The following is a 22,623-nucleotide window of genomic DNA, read 5'->3' on the forward strand; positions in this document are numbered from 1 at the left end:
TAAATGGAATTTATTGCCTAAATGTATGTTAGTAAACCTTAAATGTTTGTATGATAACAACACCAGATACTGTTTTCCTTTCTGCTGTTCTCTGTAACATTCAATTCTTTTTTTTTTTAATTTTATTTTAATTTATTTTTTTCAAATACATTTGTCTCTGCCTACCCCCCACCACTTTCCCTTGCCCTCTCCCTCCTTCCCTCCCTCAGCTCTTCCCCTTTGGTTTTGTCCATGAGTCCTTGCTATATGTTCCTTGATTTTCCCCTTCCCTTCCTTTTCCCCGTCCCGCCCCCCACCTTCCCTCTTGTCTCTGTTGATTTCTTTTCCTTTCAGTGATGCTGGTCTTATTTTCCTTGCATCTTTGTATTGTTGGTTAGGTTCCACTTATAGGTGAGATCATATGGTATTTGTCTTTCGCCCCCTGGCTTATTTCACTTAGCATAATGCTCTCCAGTTCCATCCATGCTGTCGCGAAGTTTAGTAGTTCTTTTTTTCTTTCTGCTGCGTAATATTCCATTGTGTATATGTACCATAATTTTTTGATCCAATCATCTACTGATGAGCATTTAGGTTGCTTCCAACACTTGGCTATTGTAAATTGTGCTGCTATGAACATGGGATGCATAGGTTCTTTTGTATTGGCGTTTTGGTGTTCTTAGAGTATAGTCCCAGCAGGGGAATCACTGGATCAAAAGGCAGTTCCATTTTCAGCTTTTTGAGGAAATTCCACACTGCTTTCCACAGTGGCTGCACCAGTCTGCATTCCCACCAACAGTGGACTAGGGTTCCCTTTTCTCCACAGCCTCGCCGGCACCTGTTGTTTGTGGATCTGTTTATGATGGCCATTCTGACCGGTGTGAGGTGGTACCTCATGGTGGTTTTGATCTGCATTTCTCTGATGGCTAGTGATGCTGAGGATCCTTTCAAATGCCTCTGGGCCCTCTGTATCTCCTCCTTGGAAAAGCGTCTGCCCAGGTCCTTTGCCCATTTTTTGATTGGATCCTTTGTCTTCTTGGAGTGGAGTTGAGTGAGTTCTTTATATATCTTGGAGATCAAACCTCTATCTGATGTATCATTAGCGAATATATTTTCCCATATAGTTGGCTCCCTTTTCATTTTGTTGATGTTTTCTTTTGCCATGCAGAAGTTTCTTATTTTAATGAGGTCCCACTTGTTTTTCTTTCCTTTACGTCCCTTGCTTTAGGAGACATATCACTGAAAAAATTGCTGCGTGGGATATCTGAGAGTTTCCTGCTAATGTTCTCCTCTAGGACTTTGATGGTGTTGCGACTTATATTTAAGTCTTTTATCCATCTTGAGTTTATTTTTGTGTATGGTGTCAGCTGATGATCCAATTTCAATTTTTTGCATGTAGCCGTTCAGCTCTCCCAACACCATTTGTTGAAGAGGCTATTATTGCTCCATTTTATGCTTCTGCCCCCTTTGTCAAATATTAGATGTCCATAGAGACCTGGGCTTATTTCTGGGCTTTCTATTCTGTCCCACTGGTCTATGGGTCTGTTCTTGTGCCAGTACCACATTGTTTTGAGTATAGTAGCTTTGTAGTAGAGTTTGATGTCCGGTATTGTGATCCCTCCTACTTTGTTTTTCTTTCTCAAAATTGCTGAGGCTTTTCAGGGTCGTTTATGGTTCCATATAAATTTTTGAAATGTCTGTTCTATTTCTGTGAAATGTGTCATTGGTATCTTAATAGGGATTGCATTGAATCTATAAATTGCTTTGGGTAGTATGGACATTTTGATGATATTAATTCTTCCAATCCATGAGCACAGTAAATGCTTCCATTTATTTGTGTCTTCCTTAATTTCTTTTTTCAATGTTGTATAGTTTTCTGCGTACAGGTCTTTTACGTCTTTGGTTAAATTTATGCCTAGGTACTTTATTTTTCTTCTTGCTATATCGAATGGTATTTTTTTTTCTGATTTCTTCTTCTTCTATTGCATTGCTGGTGTACAAAAATGCCTTTGATTTGTGAATGTTGACTTTATATCCTGCTGTTTTGCCAAATTCACTTATTAGGTTGAGGAGTTTTTTGGTCGAGTCAGGGTTCTCTATGTACACTATCATGTTATCTGCAAACAATGATAGCTTCACTTCCTCCTTTCCTATTTGGATGCCTTTTATCTCTTTCTCTTGTCTAACTGCTGTGGCTAGGACTTCCAATACGATGTTGAAAAGAAGAGGTGAGAGCGGACATCCTTGTCGTGTTCCCGATCTTAGTGGGAAAGCTTTCAGTTTTTGCCCATTGAGTATGATATTGGCTGTAGGTTTTTCATATATGGCCTTTATTACATTGAGGAATGCCCCATTTATTCCCATTTTGCTGAGTGTTTTGATCATAAATGGGTGCTGTACCTTATTGAATGTTTTTTCTGCATCTGTCGAGATGATCATGTGGTTTTTGTCTTTTATTTATGTGATATATCACGTTTACTGATTTGCATATATTGAACCATCCCTGCATGCCTGGGATGAATCCCACTTGATCGTGGTGGATAATCTTTTTCATGTATTGCTGGATGTGGTTTGCCAATATTTTCTTGAGGATTTTAGCATCTATGTTCATCAGCAAAATTGGCCTGTAGTTTTCTTTCTTTGTAGGGTCTTTATCTGGTTTTGGGATCAGAGTGATGCTGGCCTCATATAAAGAGTCTGGGAGTCTTCCCTCCTCTTGGATTTTTTGGAATAGTCTGAGAAGGACAGGGGTTAGCTCTTCCTTAAACGTTTTGGGAAATTCTCCTGTGAAGCCGTCTGGCCCTGGGCTTTTGTGTGCCGGGAGTTTCTTGATTACTGCTTCAATTTCCCCAGCTGTTATCGGTCTGTTCAAGCTTTCTGTTTCTTCCTCCTTCAGTGTTGGAAGATTATACTTTTTTAAAAATTTGTCCATTTCATCAAGATTTTCAAATTTCTTGGCATATAATTGTTCATAGTAGTTTCTGACAATCCTTTGTATTTCTGTGGTATCAGTTGTTATTTCTCCTCTTTCATTTCTGATATTATTAATTTGGGTCCTCTCCCTTTTATTCTTGATGAGTCTGCTTAAAGGCTTGTCGATTTTATTTATCTTTTCAAAGAACCAGCTTCTGAATTGGTTGATCCTCTGAATTGTTCTTTTCGTCTCTATGTCATTCAGTTCTGCTCTAATCTTGACTGTTTCCTTCCTTCTACTTGATCTGGGATTTATTTGTTGTTGTTTCTCCAATTCTTGAAGTTGCAGTGTTAGGTCTTTATTTGAAATGTTTCTATCTTTTTTAGGTAAGCCTGTATTGCTATGAACTTCCCTCTCAGGACCGCCTTTGCTGTGTCCCATAGGTTTTGGACTGTTGTCTGTTCATTTTCATTTGTTTCCAGAAATTTTTTGATTTCTTCTCTTATCTCATTATTGACCCATTCATTGTTTAATAGTCTACTGTTCAGTCTCCATGAGTTTGCAAGTTTTTGAAGTTTCTCTTTGAGGTTGATTTCCAGTTTCAAGCCCTTGTGGTCTGAGAAAAAGTTTGGTATTATTTCAATTTTCCTGAATTTGCTGAGGTTTGCTTTGTGTCCTATCATGTGGTCTATCTTTGAAAAACTGCCATGAGCATTTGAAAAGAATGTGTATTTTTCTTCTTTGGGATGTAAGGTTCTATATATGTCAGTTAAGTCTCTTTGATTCAGTGTGTCATTCAGCACCACAATATGTTTATTAATGTTTTGTTTGGAAGATCTGTCCATTTTTGACAGTGGGGTGTTAAAGTCCCCTACTATCAGTGTGTTGCTGTCTATATCTTTTTTGAAGTCATCCAACAATTTCCTTATAAACTTGGGGGCTCCTATATTGGGAGCATATAAGTTTACAATGTTGATGTCTTCTTGATAGATTCTTCCTTTAAGTATTATAAAGTGCCCCTCTGGGTCTCTCTTTATGGCCTTTGTTTTGAAATCTACTTTGTCTGATACAAGTATGGCAACCCTGGCCTTTTTCTCATGTCCATTTGCTTGGAATATTTTTTTCCATCCCTTTACTTTCAATCTGTGTAGGTCTCTTGCTCTGAGGTGGGTCTCTTGTAGACAGCATATGTGTGGGTCATGTTTTCTTATCCATTCAGCTACCCTGTGTCTTTTGATTGGGGCATTTAGTCCATTCACATTGAGAGATATTACTGATAGAAACTTACTCATCTTTTCTCTTTGTACCTGTGTTCCTCTCTGTCTCATTCTTTTCCTTCATCTGCTTAAACCAGTCCCCTTAGCATATCTTGGAGTGCTGGTTTGGTAGAGATGTATTCTTTTAGTCTTCTCTTGTCTGGGAAACTCCGTATTTCCCCTTATATTTTAATTGAGAGCCTCGCTGGGTAGAGCAGCCTTGGCTGTAGGCCTTTGCTTTTCATGGCTTGGAATATTTGTTGCCATTCCCTTCTGGCTTGTAGTGTTTCTGTTGAGAAGTCAGCTCCTAGGCGTATCAGGGCCCCCTTGTATGTTACTTTCTCCTTCTCCCTTGCTGCCTTGAGGATTCTCTCTTTGTCTTTGACATTTGCCATTTTAATGATGATGTGTCTTGGAGTGGACCTCTTTGAGTCCCTCTTGAGTGGGGTCCTCTGTGCCTCCTGGACCCATGAGAGCCTTTCTCTCCTCAAATTAGGGAAATTTTCCATCATTACTTTTTCGAGGAGGTTCTCTATCCCTTGCTCCTCCTCTTCTCCTTCTGGTATCCCTATTATACGGATATTATTGTGTTTCAGGTTGTCCTGCATTTCCCTAAATGCCTCTTCATTCTTTTTGAGCCGTTTTTCCATTTCTTGTTCTTTCTGGGAGCTTCTTTCTACCTTATCCTCCATCTCACTGATTCGATCCTCGGCTTCATCCAGCCTGCTTTGGATTCCTTTTACTGTGTTCTTCAATTCAGAAATGGTATTCTTCATATCCTCTTGTGTCTTCTTGATAGTTTCTATGTCCTTTTCCAGGCTGATATAGTTTGCTGTAAGATCCTGATAGTTTCTCTGCAGTTTCTCATAGTTATCTTTGAGCTGGCTGAGCTCATTGAGCTTCCTTAGAACCACTGTTTTGAATTCAGTATCTGATAGTTCCCTTGCCTCTATTTCATTTAGCTCTCTCTGTGGGGAGTCCCCTTTTCCACTCATTTGGGGGGAACTTCTTTTTCTTCCCATTTTTGTGAGAGTCTGTTAAATATTTTTGTCCTTTACTTTTCTTTCTGGGCCTGCCTCTGATGATGTCAGTTGTTGACCCTATATGACCTTAGGTTGTTTGTTTGAGCCTTCCAGGAGTCTACTGTCTGTGTCTGACTCCTGCTTGGGGCAGCTCTGTGACCCCTTCGGTCAGGGCTGGGCTATTTTTTGGGATCTCTCTGCACTCTCACGCCGGTTCCTTGAGCACGCTCCTGCACGGCAGGATCCCCCGCCTGCCTGGGGTCGCACGTGCTTGCCCCAGACCAGGGGGCTTATTCGCAACCTCGTGTACTCATCTGGCCCCCTGGCTGGTGAGCTCCCCGGCATTGGTCAGTTTAAGGGTCTTCTATTGTGTGTTTTCCCCGCTTTTGGCTCTTTGGGTGCGTTGCTTGCCCTCGCCAAATGGGGACTACAGAAATGGGAGGAAGTCAGCTCCAGGACTCTCTGGTTAATCCTGTCTCCGGTCTCTCCTCCAGGGACTCTGGGTAGCTCTGTGACCCCTACGGCCGCGGATCTACTAATTTTGTGGGCCGCTCCGCAATTGCGGGCGGGCGCGTCAATTTACGCCTGCCCTTGCCGCTCTGTGCACTCCCTCGCAGGCCATATGGGTGCCAATCTGTGGGAGGCCTTGCTGGCTGGTGCAAGCATTCACCAGCCCGCGCAGGTCACACACACGCTCGCCAACCCTCGCCAGTCACTCGGTGCAAGTATGCACGCCTGCACTGGTTGTTTTTGGGGTGTCTATGTGTGCTTCTTGGCTTTTGGCTCTTTGGGGGTGTGGCCTCTTCCCGCGCAATGGAGACTACGGCAAGGAGAAGGAGTCGGGACTCCCTGGTTCCTCCTCCTGTTCTTTCCCCAACACCTCCGTTTGTAGTCTCTCCTCAGGGGTCTCTGGGCAGTTCTGTGACCCCTTCGGTCAAGGATCCATCACCTGTGCGGCCTGCGTTTCAATTGCAGGCAGTCTGGTTCATGCGCGCCCCGCTTCTGCCTCTTTGGGGTCACGCCCTTCCAGCCCACAATGGAGACTACAGAAAGGGGAGGGAGTCGGGACTCCCCGGTTCCTCCTCCCATTCTTTCCCCAACGCCTCTGTCTCCAGTCTCTCCTCAAGGCTCTCCCAGCCAGTCTGCACTCAGTCCCCCAGCTCACATGCACAAGCTGTGTGCGGAGCACACAAAAGGCAGGTTAATTGATTCCCTTATGCCTGAGTGAGATGGTAGCTGCAGAGTGGGAGGTGCGTTATCACCCAGGCTCCACTGGCCGCTGTGTCGGTTCTCTTCACAAAGTTTTCCTCACCAGTCTTTTCCCAGGCACCAGCCCACTCTGTTGTGGCCTCTACCCAGAGATCAAGGAGGGTGGCTGCCACTGCAATTTTTGCATTGGCCCTTTAAATGTCTCTTTGCATCCCCAGCCACCTGTCTCTGGCAGAGAACGCCCCTAAGCTTTTTGGGGTTGCGTTTTGTCTGTATTTTCTTGGTTTTAGCTGCTGTAGTTTAGGGGTCCCTGTTTATGATTCAGACCCCGTTCTTCTCAGGGGAAGCTAACTGGCCGTTTCAATGTCCCTCTGGTGCTGGTGCCCGTGGGCACCCAGCCCACCCTCTCGAGCCTCCACCGCACTTCTCACCCATTGGGATGTGTGAGAGTTGAATCCACTGTCCCCGGCTCCAAGGCTCCTCTCCCACTATCGTTCCATTGTTTTCCACGTGATTACTCCACTATTTAGTCGCAATTCCAGTTTGGTCTTGGGAAGAGGTCAGTGTGACTCCCATTCACTCCTCCGCCATCTTCTCTCTCCACATTCAATTCTTTATTAACAGTTTAGGTTAAAAGGGGACATGGGTATTGAAGGAACTAACTTAAATTTTTTTTTCTTGTCCATAGCAACCTTGGATAAATAAATAAATAATAATAAAGGAAGTTCAAAGCAGTACCTAAAATTAGATTTTTGGAATGCTCACTGCCTATAATCTTGAATTTTATGAAAAAATATAAACAAAGGCTAACTGTGTAGTTTTTAAGTCATTAATAACAGAAGCATATTGAGTCTAATAGAGTGGTTATAATCAGGTTTTGGAATTAAATAGCTCTGCCACTGACCAGCTGTATGATCTTGGATGAGTAATTTAAATTTGGTAAGTCTTAGTTTCCTCAGCCATAAAAAGAAGATAAGATCTACCTCATAATTAATGTGAGGGGGCAAATGAAATAAAATAATTACATGAAGTATCAATCCCGTTGTTTGTGTTATTTTTTTCTGAGTGTAGAGACCAAACCTTATTTACTGTCACATTCCCTGGCAGTCTGCTCACTCCACCCCCAACCTTCAACTGAACAGAATTTCAAATGGATTTAGCCATCACAGGTTTCACTGAGAACTGGTAGGATATGGGACTAATCCATTCTGGTTATGTCAAAGTAGCCTGTTTTGTTACCCTGGGGGCTAGCCAGTATCTCTAACTCTTTGCAGTGTTCCCTGTTGAACAGCATGAGGAAATGAACAGTGCTCTTCAAAAGCCTGCTTATGAGTCAACAAACTACAGTACATTACCCTTCTTAGCTAAAGTGATCATCTGATCAAGGTTAAAGAAATTACAATTTCCCAGCAGAAGCAAGAGTGTTGCTCCGTAGTCCCTGGTAGGAATTATGATGTAAATTGTCAGTCCCTAAGAACTCTTTATGCCAGACTCACTGAGGATAGCTTTCTACTCAGAGTAATGGCACAATGTTACTCAAGGACACCGATTCAGTCTAAGTGGCTGAAGACAGAAGGAATGCTCATCTCATGAGCACTAATCCCCAGGAGAGAGGAAAACAGAGGCATCTTTTGTCCCATCCGTGAGAGTTAATCAGATAGGTATGGAGGCTGAAGAGGCCCATAATGTATTAGAAAATAATGAATGAGTCTCTCTGGTACTCCATGCCTCCAACAATTTATTTGGGTAAGGGGATTGGTTCAACTATGGAAATAGAGTCAGAGACTGACCAGAGAAGAAACAAGGGGGTTGTCCTAGCCCTGCTCCTTTCGCAAACCTCTATGTTCTAAAATGAATGTACACTTGTGACCTGAATGGGGCTGTGGCTTAAAGACCCCTAGTGGAGAATGTCAATCAAGTAATCAGAATGTAAGAGAAAGACAAAAGTAGTCTTGAAAAATGAAATTACCAACCTATACGGAATCATATCAATGAGCATCTTGCTGGTTTCTGTGGCCATGTTTACCTTGTTTGCAAAGGCACTGAAGCCAAGAACCTGTAGGGGTTTAAAAAAAAAAAAAAGGCATACCATCATGTAAATATTATTTTGTGTATTGCTTCCAGGAGTGGAGATGCCCTTAGCTTCTGGCAGGACAGGGAATGAAATATGTGTCAGTCCCTATGCATGAACATTGGAGAGAGGGAGGCAGGGCCAGTTCAGTGCAGCAAGGAAAGCAGGAGTCCTCCCTGATTCTTTTAGTTCCTGAAGCTGTTTTGAGCACTGGAGCCCAAATGGAAAGCAACTTCAGCCTTGGTCTCTGACATATAATGGGGACAAATGGATGCCCTGGACTTCTCTTTCCTTGCCAACTTTAATCATCTAGCAGGGGTGTACAAACTTTTGGCATCTGTGTCACACTGGAAGAAGAAGAGTTGTCTTGAACCATATATTAAATACACTATGATATGTAATCACAAAAATCTCATAATGTTTTAAGTAAACTTACAGTTTTGTGTTGGGCTGCATTCACAGACATCCTGGGCTGCATGTGGCCCATGGGACGCAGGTTGGACACCCCAATGGGGCAAGTATAAGCATTTTCGGGTAAGAGCTGTATCAAGGCCTCGGTTTTAAATAAAGATCTAGGTACACTGTGCTCATATAAATAAGTCCTTTAGGGGATTGTTGAGATATATTGAGAATCGTATTACTGACTAACCGTTAATAATATGGAACAGCATTTTATAGCACAAGGAAAAAGGTCTTTAGCAAAGCAACTACTTGCCTTTTTTCTTCCCCATTCATTAATTTCTAAAATTTCTCCCTTTCATTTCAACTAGAAGGAAAATAGATAACCTATCTGCTATTATATCTCATAAAGACCTCACACCAAAGCAAATTAAACCATGGACAATAATAGAACTCAGTGCCTAGGGTTTTAAAAAAATTGTTTTAAATTATTGATTTTAGAGAGAGGAAGGGAAAGAAGTAGCGGGAAGGAGGGAGGGAGTGGGGAGAGAGAGAGAGAATGACTTTGTTGTTCCACTTATTCATGCATCCATTGGTTGACTCCTGCATGTGCCCTGACCAGGGATAGAACCCTCAACCTTGGTGTATTGGGACAGCACTCGAACCATCTGAGATACCTGGCTAGGGCCCTCAATGCCTACGTTTTAAAATAATAATTATATAGTTGCTTTACCCCATCCTCCTAACATATAAATCTTTTCCCAGCATCTACTCTAACAGTTCAACCAGACACTGAGCAGGGTAGCAGTTGGTTTAACCATGACGCTGTGATCAGATGAAGACCCCTAGGAAGCTTGAAGATCAGAATGGAGGCAAGAACATGGATCATAGCTTGAGTCAGAGAAGAAAAGTTTTGGTCTTTGTGTAGTTAAGGGACAAGATGTGTAGCAAGTGGCCAAGGAACTCTTTTATTTCCAGTGTAAAGATAATACTTGCTCATAAAGGAAAATAGAAAAAATATGAAAGATTAACAAGCAGAAATGAATCACCTAAAGGCAACTACTATTAACACTTTTTTTTTATATTTGCTACACAACTTAACTACAAACACACAAATAAACTAGGAACATATAGTATGTATCATTTCTTATAGCTCTGGGACTCTTGAATTATTTGTTAGTAGATTGTACCTGGATCTCAGATACAGCCTCGAAAATTTCCCTCATATTTGAGACTACCACCTTAAGAACAGGCCAGAGTGGTGGATGTGTGAAGGTTCCTGCAAATCGAAACAGTAGTTTCATGATGGGCACTGTGAGAAACTCTTTATACCTCAGGCCATAGCCACTGTTATCTTCCTTCTCCCATTATTCTCACCAGCAGGGGAAATATAGAGGTCTTTTTCCAGTTCTAAACGACATCTCTAATTCCCGCTATGTAGCAGAAAGTGTTCCCAATCACTTGACATGTGTATAAGTAACATATTGTAGGCTTCAAAGACCTCTGAGTATAAATGAAGTCACAAAAAAGTTTAATACCTAAGTTGCAATGATTCTAAGTCTTCAACTACTTGTATTGCTGGGTCTCAGATTCCTCCCTCGCTTCACTTCATGGTGCATCCTAATTATTCACAGCACTTCCCAAAGGGATGTTTTAACTGTGGCTCACAAACCAATCTGTCAGCCACAGTGAACCCACAGCATCCTCTGTGCTCTCACTTCCCTCCTTTCTTAATAACCCAGGATAATGTTCATTGCTTTTGAGGTTGCTTGAAGAAATAGCACTATAATTCCTGCTGCTGATGTCTCTTAAGAGAGGGTTGATTTGTGATAACCTGGGTAGGTCTTAAGGGCATCATGATAAGTAAGATAAGCCAGATAGAGGAACAAATACTGCCTGGTGTCACTTAAATGTGGAACCTAAAAACAAAACCAGTCACACTCATAGAAACAGTAGAGAGGTGGCTGCCAGGGCTGTGGTGAGGGAAATAGGAAAAAGGTGATAAAATTTTAGATACGACTTTCAACTACAATAAAGTGTTAGGAACTAATGTGTAGTAACATGGTGACTGTAACTGATAACTCTGTATTGTATAATTGAAATTTGATAAAAAGAGTAGAGCTTAAATTGTCCTCACCCCCTCCAAAAGAGACAAATGCGTGAAGCAATGGATGTGTTAATTAACCAGATGGGTGGATCCTTTCCCAATGTACATGTGTGTCAAATCAACATGATGCACAAGTTAAATACCTTACAATTTTATATGTCAATTATACCTTGATAAAGCTGAAATGAGAGAGCGATGTCTGTGTCATAGATGCCATCTGCTGGTGGCTCCAAAGCCTCTGTTTTCTAAGATGTCAGAACTGGGTGGGGCTCTGTGGAAAGGAGAGGTTGCCTCTGGCTCCATTCCCCAAACTCCAAACGCACATCACCTCCTCGGCACCAGGGCACCACTATTTGCGTACAGTGTTTTGGAAAGTCTTTTGTAAAAGCAGCCCTTCAGCCTTTGTCCTTTAGGAATTAACAGCTTTTCAACTACTCTGAGGAAGAAAGAATATGCACCTCTACAAGTGGTAAACAGTAATGAAACAGAGCTTAGTCTCAATTTCCAAAAGCAGTTCCCATGCTCTTTCAATCACGAACTGTAGAGACCTGGATTAGTTAGGATAGGATAGGTATGCTGTGGCAACATACAAACCATGAGATCTTAACACATAAAAGTTATTTGCCTAAACAAAGTCCATTGTGGGTCCGTGTCTCTCCAGAGAGGCTTCTTTGCAAAGGGTGCCTCAAGGATCCAAGCTAATTCCACCTGCAGACTCATCTCAACATACAGCCCCGATGACTATCACAGCAGGGGAAGGAAGTACCTGGGCACTCACATCTGGTCTCCTATACTTTAGCTCCAAAGTCACATGGTCTTGCCTAACTACAAGGGTGGCTGGGAAATACAGGGGAGCACAAGGATATTTGGTAAACTTTAAGTATCTCTGCAAGAGACCACTTCTTAAGGGGAAAATAGTTCTCAAAGACACCCAAGGATTCAGCAATCCTAATGAGAAATACTGGCCTTAAAAAACTTAAGCTTTATTTATGAACATGTCTTTATCATTCTAAAACAGTGAATTATAACTGCAAAAGATAAATTTTATCAGTGGATTTTTATAACAAGAAATATTATTACTAGACAGTAGTGAGCCCCAGCTCTGCCACTTACTAGTGACATGGATTAGGTAATGCCTCTCAGTTTCTTTACTGTGACACAATGGGAATGAAAGGAGGCTAAATGACAGTATGACTGCAAGTAGACTCAAATAGCAACAAAACTGTTACATGTAAGAAGATGGAAGTCCACCAACACGGAGTACAGGCCTGTCATATATTTGTTTGGAAGATGAATAATTAAAAATCTAAAAGTATCAATTGTAGTTGACTTTGGGTGGTGAAGCTATAGGAATTTTTTCCTTTTTTTCTTCTTCATGTATTGCAAAATTGTTAGGATGAGCCTGTATTGCTTGCATAAGGAGAAACATTACTTTTTTAAGTAGTATGAAAGAGAGGCAATAGATGAAAGTCCTTTGAAAATAAGTATGTTTTACAAATATAAGCGAGCATTTAAAACTAAATGTATTCAGCTTTGTCACAATTCAACATATGTTTTTTAATTATTATTTTTATAACCTTTCCCTTCCTAGGTTGCTTTTTATTTAATTTTTTAAAAGCTAGGTATTTTAAATGATCTGCATCGTGATTTTGGGACATCAAAACACTTACCAGAAAAGCTTCCATTGGAAACTCAATGGGGTACTGATTGAAGGAAATTCTGATGCATTTGTTGATTCTCAGAGCCACAATAGCAGTTAGAAATAGTAGGATGCTGGTGGAATTAGCTTTTGGGAGAGACATACAGTAGTTAACTATGTTCTGAAAGAAAACAAAATTACAAAGTCTTAGAAAGGGATATATAATTGCATAAATCTAGAAAATGACACTTTCTAGATTAGTTCAATAAGAAATCCCTAGACAGTTTTGCTGGGCACAAAAGTCTTGACCAGGTGTGTGGATTGTATTTTTTTTTTTAAGTTGAAAAAGTGATATTAAATGATAGTAATGTTCAAAAAAGAAAGAATACACTTTATATATTTTAGTGTAACACAAAGGACTCAGGAGTTCTGTTTGTTAGCTTAATCTGTAGTAATTTTCCCAGACCATATATATGCTTTAGCTTGGCTCCTATGCCATTCTTGCATTCAAGGATTACCTAGCAATTTATATTCTTTAGATGTCTTAGGATACATGTCTGTTATGAGCCATGTAATGGGAAGAATTATGATAGATATAGTATCTTAAAGATCACAATTTAGTGTAAATAATTTGAGTTTAAAAAGCTGGGCAATGTGTTTAATGCAACTGAGAACATGCTCCAACTGGTGTTTCCAATAAATCAAGAGTATTAATCTAAGAGAGAGAAAATCATTTCCAGGACCCTCTTGACCCAGCTGCCTATGCAGGAGTCTCTCCACTCGTATCTACTTCTTTTGGGGACAAGGCGGGGGCATTTGTAATTTGGGTGAGGGTAGAAATTACTCACATAGAAAAAGGAGATAGGACCCGCATGGAAACTAATCATAATCCCGAAGATGGAGGTCAGCTGGGACTGGATAATGTGCAGTGCCATGGCAGCCAGGTAAGCGCTGATCACAGCTTCTGGAAGGTACGTGGTCACAAAGCCAAACCCTAACATGCCCATTGATAGCTTCAGGGGGTTCAGATGAAAAAGAAAAACAGGCAGAATGTCATCAAACCAGCAATGGCACAGTTGTGTTCTCTTCAGTGGCTTTCCAACAGCAAAGTTAGGTTAGGCCCCTTTGATAACTCTTATGTTTCTCCTTCCCTAATCAATGGAAATTAATGAGATACAGTAGGTCCTTGGTGTCATTCGGAGGCTCCCTACAGACACCAGACCACACTTCTTTCTTTCTTTGCAAGCACCTAAGCTTAATTTTTTGCCCTAGAATCCACTGACCTTGTATGTATGTGTATATATGTATACATATATATAATAGTATTCTACATGCACATGTGCATATAGAATATATAATTATATATTTTTAAATGTTATATAATATAGAACAAAATAAATTATATATATTTCTAAATATACAAAGGCTCTAAAGTATAAACATCAAACTATTAACAGAAGTTACCTTTGGGGAATGGGGTTTAAAGTTGGTGGTAATACTTTATAATTTATACTTTGAGATTTTTACAATATACATGTCAATCTTTTATGATTAAAAACACAATTGGAAAATTGATGGATAAAACGTGGACCCCAACCCCCTTAAGAGAGGAGGTTCAGAAAACTGGCACAGCCCAATGAAGACGACAGGGAAGAAAACCCCGAAAGTCTTGAAGCTTGCTATTCTCATCACTTTATCTTCCACTGGACTAGAAATTTTCAGAAAACAAACTTGGAGAAATAAATCTTTTCACTTTAAAAGCTTTTGTTTCAAAACTTCCCATGAGCTGTGCACTGTGTTTCCACCTTAATCTCCTGTCACTTCAACTCAATACTCTGCTCTAATCAGGCCAGTCTATTTCCTGTCTCTTGTGATTGGCTGATGTTTACTTCTGCGTTTATGCATGAACCCCTCTTTTTTAAAAAGATTTTATTTATTTTTTTAGAGAGTGGGGAAGGGAAAGAGAAAGAGAGGGAGAAAAAATGTCAATGTGACACGCCTCCACTGGGGTCAACCCTGCAACCCAGGCATGTGCCCTGATCAGAATTGATCCAAGGACCTTTCACTTTGCAGAATGACACCTAACCAACTGATATACACCAATCAGGGCATGAACCCCTCTCTTTTTGGCATCTCTGGCAATCCATGTCCATCAGCTCTTTCAGGAGCTTAATAAAACACCCCTTCTTTAGGAGATGTGCTGAAAAGAGCAAGATTCCTGGGGGTGGAGAACTTGGCTTCAATCCTAACTCTGCCATTCACTGGCTGTATGAGTTTGGACAAGTTAACTAAACTCTCTGAGCCTCAGTTTCCTAATCTATAAATTGTGAATAATAACACATGATGTTTTGAGTGGATTACATTATACAACACATGTAAAACACTTAGCTCAAATCTGAAAATAGTGCCAAATGCAAATACATATCCCTCATTCTTCCTGCCATATTTTCCTTCCACCTTGTAAATGGCAAGTACAAGGGAGGGATCCCTCCAAAACAGGATTTATTTATAAAAATTGTGTATTTGTTCTTACACATTTAAACTTCAGTCACCTTCAAAGTTATCTCTATTTAACACAATACACCTATCAAGATGTTTTTTTCACTGCTCAAAACAGTTTTTGAATTGAACAATTTTGATATCTTTAGTGCTTCAGCTGTTTTTTGTTTTACCTCTTCCACGTCAACAAAATGTTTCCCTTTGAAGACATTTTTCATATGGGGAAACAAACAAACAAAAAAAAACCACTGAGGGTGAGATCAGGTGAATAGGGAAGGTGGGGTGTGGGGGTCATGCCGCTTTTGGTCAAAAACTGTTGAACATTCAGCACAGTATGGGCAGGTGCACCTGTAAATCACCCATCATGAAGCAAATGCCTTGAAAAAGTCTTCCAAAAAAAAATTCACTGAAGCCAAATGCAGCCTCTCACAACAACACCAGCTGGTACACTGATACAGATGGGTTCCTAGAACACTCACCTAGTGGGGGAAGCCTGCGCTACAAGGGGCTCACACTCCAGAAGATAATTCTGGCTTTTTGGGGGTCCCTTCTCTTATCTATAACCACAGAACTCTTTCTTGCTCAGGTGTTACATGGCATCAGAATCTGTGTTAACATAGTTTTCTAGGCAGCCATTCTCAGTCAGTCAGAGTTGTCTTATGACATGAAAAACATGAAACCCATCTGCCGTTCTTATAGAAAGCAAGTACTAGATGTTCAATGAATGAAAGAAAGGCTCAGCAAATGACTGTTTCCTTTCCATACAACTCCATAACAACTAAAGATTATTACTTTATTTTTTATTCTTATGACACTAAACTCTCTTCACCTTTGGCAATTCACTTAACCTCATTATACATTTGTTTCCTTAAAATAAGGACTATAGTAATATCCACCCTCAAAAAGGAAGTGTTGTGAGGGTCAAAAGAGATGTTACATATAACGTGTTTTGAACAATGACTAGCACACAGCAATGAATGTTAGATGTTATCATCTAGTTTAGAGTTCTTTAAATTTATACTTTTTATTTTTGATAATTGCAGATAGATAGGCAGTTGTCAGAAACAAAATGGAGAGATCTTGTGTACTCTTTACCTGGTTTTCCCTAAGAGTAATGTCTTGAAAAACTAGAGTACAATACCACAGTTAGGATACCCAATAATTCCATCACCACAAGGATCCCTCCTATTGATCCTTTATAGCCAACACCCACTTGCCTCTCACCTCCCATTCCTACTCCCCACCTCACTCTCCTACCTCCACCCTCATCCTTAATCCCTGGCAACAATCTGTTCTCCATTTCCATAATTTTGTCACTTCAGGAATTGTACATAGGAATTGATGAGTATGTAAACTTTCCTATTTTCAATTTCATTCATTTTTGTTCCTCATTATTACCTTCTGTTTATTTTGGATTTAATTTGCTCCAGTTTTTCTAGGTTCTTGAGGTGGAAACTTAGACTATTAATTTGAAATCCTTTCTTTCTTTTACTGTATGCATTTTAGTGCTATAAATTTCCCTTTCAGTACTGCTTTAGCTGTGTCCTACAAATTTTGGTATTTTTCTTTTTCATTTACCCTAATATATTTATAAACATTTTTCCTTGAGACTTACTTTCTAACCTATGGATTATTTAGAAGTATGTTGTTTAATGCCCAAATATTCAGGGATTTTCCTGTAAACTTTCTGTTATTGAATACTAGTGTGATTCCACTGTGGTTAGAGAACACAGTGTGATATTAATTCATTTAAATTTATTGTTAGTTTTATGGCTCAGAATATGGTTTATCTTGGTATATGTTTCATGAGTCATTGAAAAGAATGTATGTTCTGTTGTTTATTAAATGAACTGTTCTGTAAATATCTCTTAAATCCTGTTAGTCAATAGTGTTGTTGAATTTTATTATTTCCTTGCTGCCTTTCTTTTTTTAAAAAAAATATTTATTTATTTATTTTCACAGAGAGGGGAAGGGAGGGAGGAAGAGAGGGAGAGAAATATAAATGTGTGGTTGTTTCTCACAGGTCCCCTACTGGGGACCTGACCCACAACCTAGGAATGTGCTCTGACTGGGAATTGAACTGGTGACCATTTGGTTTGCAAGCCAGTGCTCAATCCACTGCACCACACCAGCCAGGGCTCCTTGCTGCCTTTCTGTCTAGTTGTTTTATCAGTTATTGAGAGGAGTGTTGAAGTTTCCAACTGCAACTGTGAATTTGTCTGTTTCTCCTTTCAGTTCTATTAGTTTTGCTTCACATATTGTGTAGCTTTGTTGTTTGGTGCATATATACCTAGAATTGTTATGTCTTCTTGGCGGAGTGATCCTCTGATAGTGTTCTTCTCTACCTCTGGTAATTTTCTTAGCTCTGAAGTCTACTTTATCTGATATTAATATAGTCAATTCTGCTTTTCTTTTATTCATATTTGCATTCTATATCTTCTTTTACTTGCAACCTGTCCATATCATTATAGTTGATGTTTCTTGTAGACAGCATATTTTAAAGTATGTCAGTCTCTCTCCTTAGTGTAAGCATTGCTATGTTAGGGCTTATGTCTGCTGTTTTTCTGTTTGTTCTGTTTTCATTTCTCTTCCTCTTTTTCCTGACTTTGGTGGGTTACTTTAACATTTCTAGAATTCTATTTTTATTTGTTCATATTGTTTTTGAGTGTATTTCTTTGTACACCTTCTTTAGTGCTTGCCTTAGGTGTTACATTTTATGTATATAATTTATTACAGTCTACTGATGTCAACATTTTACCAGTTAAAGCAAAGTATAGAAACCTTACCTCCCTTTATGTTTGTTTAAAAAAGAATTGTGTTATAATTTTGCTTCAACCATCAAACATAATTTAGAAAACCTAAGAGGATAAGAAAAATCTATTGTATTTATTCACATTTTTACTTTCATTCTTCCTGATGTTTCAAGATTCCTTCTTTTATCATTTCCTTTCTTTTTAGGGAACTTCCTCTAGCTGTATTTTTAGGGTAGGTCTGCTTATGACAAATTCTCTTAGTTTTCTTTCATCTGAGAATGTCTTGACTTCCCCTTCATTCTTGAATGGTATTTTCACTGAGTATATGATTTTGGATTGACAGTTCTTTTCTTTCAGTGAACGAAAAATATCGTGCCACTTCCTTCTGGTCTCCATGGTTTCCAATAAGAAATCTGTGGTAATTTGAATTGTTTCCTCCCTATAAGCAAAGTGTTTCACTGCTTTCAAGACTTTTTTCACTGTTTTTAGTTTTCAGAACTTTGACTATGATTTGTCTTCTCGTGAATTTTTAAAAAATATATTTTCTTTTGGATTTTCTCAGCTTCTTGAATCTGTAGGATTAGATATTTTGCCAAATTTGGGGAGTCTTCAGCTATTATCTCTTCAAGTAATTCAGTCTCATATATTTTTTCCTCTCATTATGGATTCCTATGACACTAATGGTAGATCTTTTTTTATAATTCCCTTGTTCCTGAGGCTCTGTTCATTTTTTTCAGTCTATTTTCTCTCTGTTGTTCAGATTTGGTAATTTCTATTATTCATTCTTAACATTTATTGCTTCTTTTCTCTGTCTCCTTCATTCTGCTGTTAAGCCCAGCCTTTAAATTTTTAACTTTGTTTGTTGTATTTTTCAGTTCTAAAATATCCATTTTTGTTTCTTAATATTTTATATTCTATATAAATACTCTATATTAATATTTGCTGAGGATAGATTATTTTTCAGTTTTATTAAGTATGTTTAAAGTTGCTTGCTGAACCATTTTTAGGATGGCTGCTTTAAAATCTTTCAGACAATTCTAATATCTCTCTCATCTCGGTGTCAGAATATTTTTATTGTCTTTTTTTCATTCAAGTTGAGATTTTCCTCATCCTTAGTATGACAAGTGATTTTAAATTCAATCATACATTTTGGGGACTATACTATGAGACTGGATCTTATTTAAACCTTCTGTTTTAGCTAGTTTATTTTGACAAAGTGCTGGCAGGGGAAGGAAGAAGGTACCACCTTGTTATTGCCTGGTAGAGGTCCAGGTTCTCCTCTCAGCTTCCACTGACACTTGAGGCACTAGAGACTCTTCAGTGTTACTGGGCAGGTGTAAGAGCTCTGGCTCAACACTAAGCCTCCACTGATATTATCCTGGCTGGGATAGATAGAAATACCTTTACTTCTTCCCACATGAACATCACAGCAGAGGGATGGGGGTTGTCTTCATTACTGCTGTGTGGTGATGAAAGACCTGACTCTTCACTCGGCCTTCTTTGGCATCACACCAGCATGCGGTAGTATGGGTGTCTCATTACTGTCCAGTGGGGATGAAAGTTCTGACTCTGTTTAGCCTTCTCTGACAATACCCCATTTGGGAGTGGGTGGGCATGTCATTATAGCTAAGTGAGGGTAGAAATCTAGGCTCCCCACTTGGTCTTTGCTGATATGAATGCCAGTGATATCATAATTCTATTTTTTCTTGTTGTTTGGAGTAGACAAATCAGCATATTAATATTTTCAATCTTGATTTTCCTGGTCCTGTGGCAAACTTTTTGGGGGGCTTTTTTTTGTCTGCACTTATTGGCACTTTGGGTTTCTGGCCTCTTCAGCACCAAAATTAAGATATAGCAGGCAAAAAAAAAAAAAAGAAAGAAAAAAGAAAAAAATCTCAGGGAACTCACCAGTGTGTTTTTCCTGGTGTCCTGAAGTCCGAGACCATTTGCCTTCTTCTCTCTACCTTTCAGAGCCTTCTTACATTTGTTTTACATATAATGTTCCAAGGTTTTTAGTTGTACTTAGCAGGAGGAATAGGGAAAAGTACATCTATTCCATCTTCCTGAATATGGAATGTCTCCTCCTTTATTAAATGAAAAAACTGAGGCTCAAAGAGGGGACAGAACATGCCCAAGGCCATTTAGACTATTGATAGGTTACTGACTTATTGCCTGTTACTTTGTCTTCTCCTACAACACTAGGTTTTTTAAACTACAGGAATTATATCTTTTAAAAAATATCTTGTTCTCTGTTAACGTATCAAATTTATTTCTCTATTTTCAGCAATTATAATTTATGATGCTTACTAAATGACAGGTGCTGGGCTGAGTGTTATATGCATTTTCTCATTTAATCCTGACAAGAACCCCAGAAAATAAATACTATTATTCTCATTTTATATATGAGAAAACTAAGGCCCACAAAGGTAAGATAATTTATGTTCATACATCTGGCAAATGTCCACCAGATGGTCAGCCCACCATAATAGCTTGCCTGTGTAGGCTCTCAATAAATCCTTACCTAATGAAAGATGGTCCCAGGATAGATCAGTGAAAATTAGCTAGAGAGTGGGTTAGTTGAGAAGAAAGAGAAATAAATCAGGAATATGGGGTTTTAGTAAGGTGAATTAAGCTTTAGATGGCAGACCCTCAGAGAAAAATGAGAGACATTGACAAAAACTACATTTTGTTATTTTAATAAGTCATTAATATTATTGTCCTTTAGCTGTGGTCCTATCATTGTAGAAAAAAGATTCCAGGTCTGACTCCAATGCTTACTAACCCAAAATATAGTATTTGAGCTTATCAGTACTATTCTTATTGATAGAATATAGAAGAATTTTTAAAAGCATGAAATCATGAGTAGCCCGTAGTCCTTAGGACCCTTCTTTAATTTTAAAGAAGGGCTTGGTAAGTATGTATAGTATCTCATCCAAAATCAATGGTAGGTGGCTTTTTCCTCCTGGGGAAGGAGTCTTCAGGCATTCACAATGACCCAGGGTTTGACAAACTTGTGGTGGCTATCCTACAATACCACCTCTTACAAAACTAGGATGTCCTGAATCTCTGGTAACGGAATTGTTTACTTTTACACCAGGAAGGTTGGAAAGCACCACAATCTGCATGTGGCGTGCTCCCAGGCTGACTTCATGGAGTTTGTGCTGTGAGACCTACAGTTCTAATGAGGTTGTTTAAAACAAAAGAACAGGTCAGCAGGGCCTATGGTAGATCCATGTGTGCTATGTGCATCTGTGACAGGATCAAGCATGCTTTCCTTAGTGAAGAACAGAAAATCATGTGATGGTATTGAAGGCACAGAGTGAGAAAGCTAAATTAAAAAGTTCAGCTATTTTGAATAATAAAAACAAAAACAGAATCAATGGTGGATGATTTCTGGCAAGGGAGAAGTTTTGCTGCAGTCTATCCACACATCTCACAAGTTTTCCAGAAATAAATCTCTGAAGTTCCAGATGTATCATAATGGGTAGCAGGACTGATTAGAGGAAGGAGTCTATTTGTAGCTCCTTTACTTATTTCTCCTTCAGAGGTTTGGAGACTCAGATCCTACCTGAATAATCCCAGTCAAAAATGTTGTGGATGCCACCACACTCAAGGATCTGTTATAGGCTGTGAAGAAGAACGGGTTGGAAAAGTCCTCCTTGAGGAAAGAACCCAGTACCAGGTGACCACTGTTGAATGGGTACAACTTCAGGACATCAATCACCAGTGTGCTCAAAAGGAAGAAGGGACCTATGAAAGAAGATGTTTAGGCAGAAGGTAAGGTTTTAAGTCTAAGTAAATTGAGGATATTGACAAACTCAAAGCATGATCTTATGTTGTTTTCTCCTTGATCTGGAGAATTTATTTCAAAGTGGCCATTGAGAAGTAAGAGAGAGCAAAAAAAAAAAAAAAAAAAAGCCAAAACAAAAAAACCCCCAACACTCTGACTCCACAAACTGTGACCAACCACAGAATTTAGATATTGGTGGTCCAGGTAATAACCTTTTTCATATAGGCATATAGAGTGGGAATCAAATAGAAATTGACTGGAAATATGTATCAGGTTCAGCTACTATGCCTGCTCTTAGAGGTGATGAAAAGTGAGATGCTGGTGAACATGTCAGAAAACAAAGCTAAACAATAATATTAAAAGAAAGAGAAGAATACCTAAAACTTATGAAAGATTTACTAGGTGTAAAGTAAGACCAAGCTCAACCCGTTTCAAAGATAATTTCACTTAGTCTTCCCCTACTGACATACTCACATATGGGAGCAAAGGCAAAACTTACTTTTAAATTGCCTAACAGAAACAAAACTCTACTAGCCCTTTTTATCAGTATTTGGAAATAATCGTGATGTGCCTTGGGAATATGGGAATAAAATTGTTCTTTAATGTTCAAATGCAAAGTTGACCCATAATGGATTTTAATAAAAATATGTGATATTGTCCTTTCAAAAGGCACAGTAGCTCTCCACATCTAGAAGAATGGGATGGTCCCAGATTCAACAAACACGTCGGGAGAAAAAGTATGTCAGTCAAAATTATCAATGTTGGTTGCATGGCAAAGTCCAGGAAAAGGCACTTGACTGACTGGATGCTGGCAATGCCTTTCCAAGACTGCTGGGGCATTTTATGATTTGATTTCTATGCAGGTTCACCTAGTACATGTGAAGTAAACTTACTGATTATATGACCTTTAACTAGTTTCTTTCCTCTAACAGTCATTTCTAATGATAAAATAGTAGATGGACTTTTAACTCTGAGAAAGAAAGTGCTC

The 22,623-nt window shown here is 39.3% G+C and overlaps 1 protein-coding gene across 1 annotated transcript in view; it reads right to left on the minus strand.

The window, feature by feature from the left end:
• Positions 1–22,623, minus strand: part of SLC26A8 (solute carrier family 26 member 8) — a 78,021-nt gene that overhangs the window by 40,400 nt on the left and 14,998 nt on the right. Inside the window, 4 exon segments of the mRNA XM_054570209.1 lie at positions 8,351–8,433; positions 12,625–12,774; positions 13,442–13,606; positions 21,414–21,595. Of these exon segments, the coding sequence (XP_054426184.1) occupies positions 8,351–8,433; positions 12,625–12,774; positions 13,442–13,606; positions 21,414–21,595 (580 nt within the window).

This window comes from Pteronotus mesoamericanus, unplaced genomic scaffold, assembly GCF_021234165.1.
Source record: "Pteronotus mesoamericanus isolate MK-2021 breed Mesoamerican mustached bat unplaced genomic scaffold, CSHL_Meso_final contig_20, whole genome shotgun sequence".
NCBI lineage: Eukaryota > Metazoa > Chordata > Mammalia > Chiroptera > Mormoopidae > Pteronotus > Pteronotus mesoamericanus.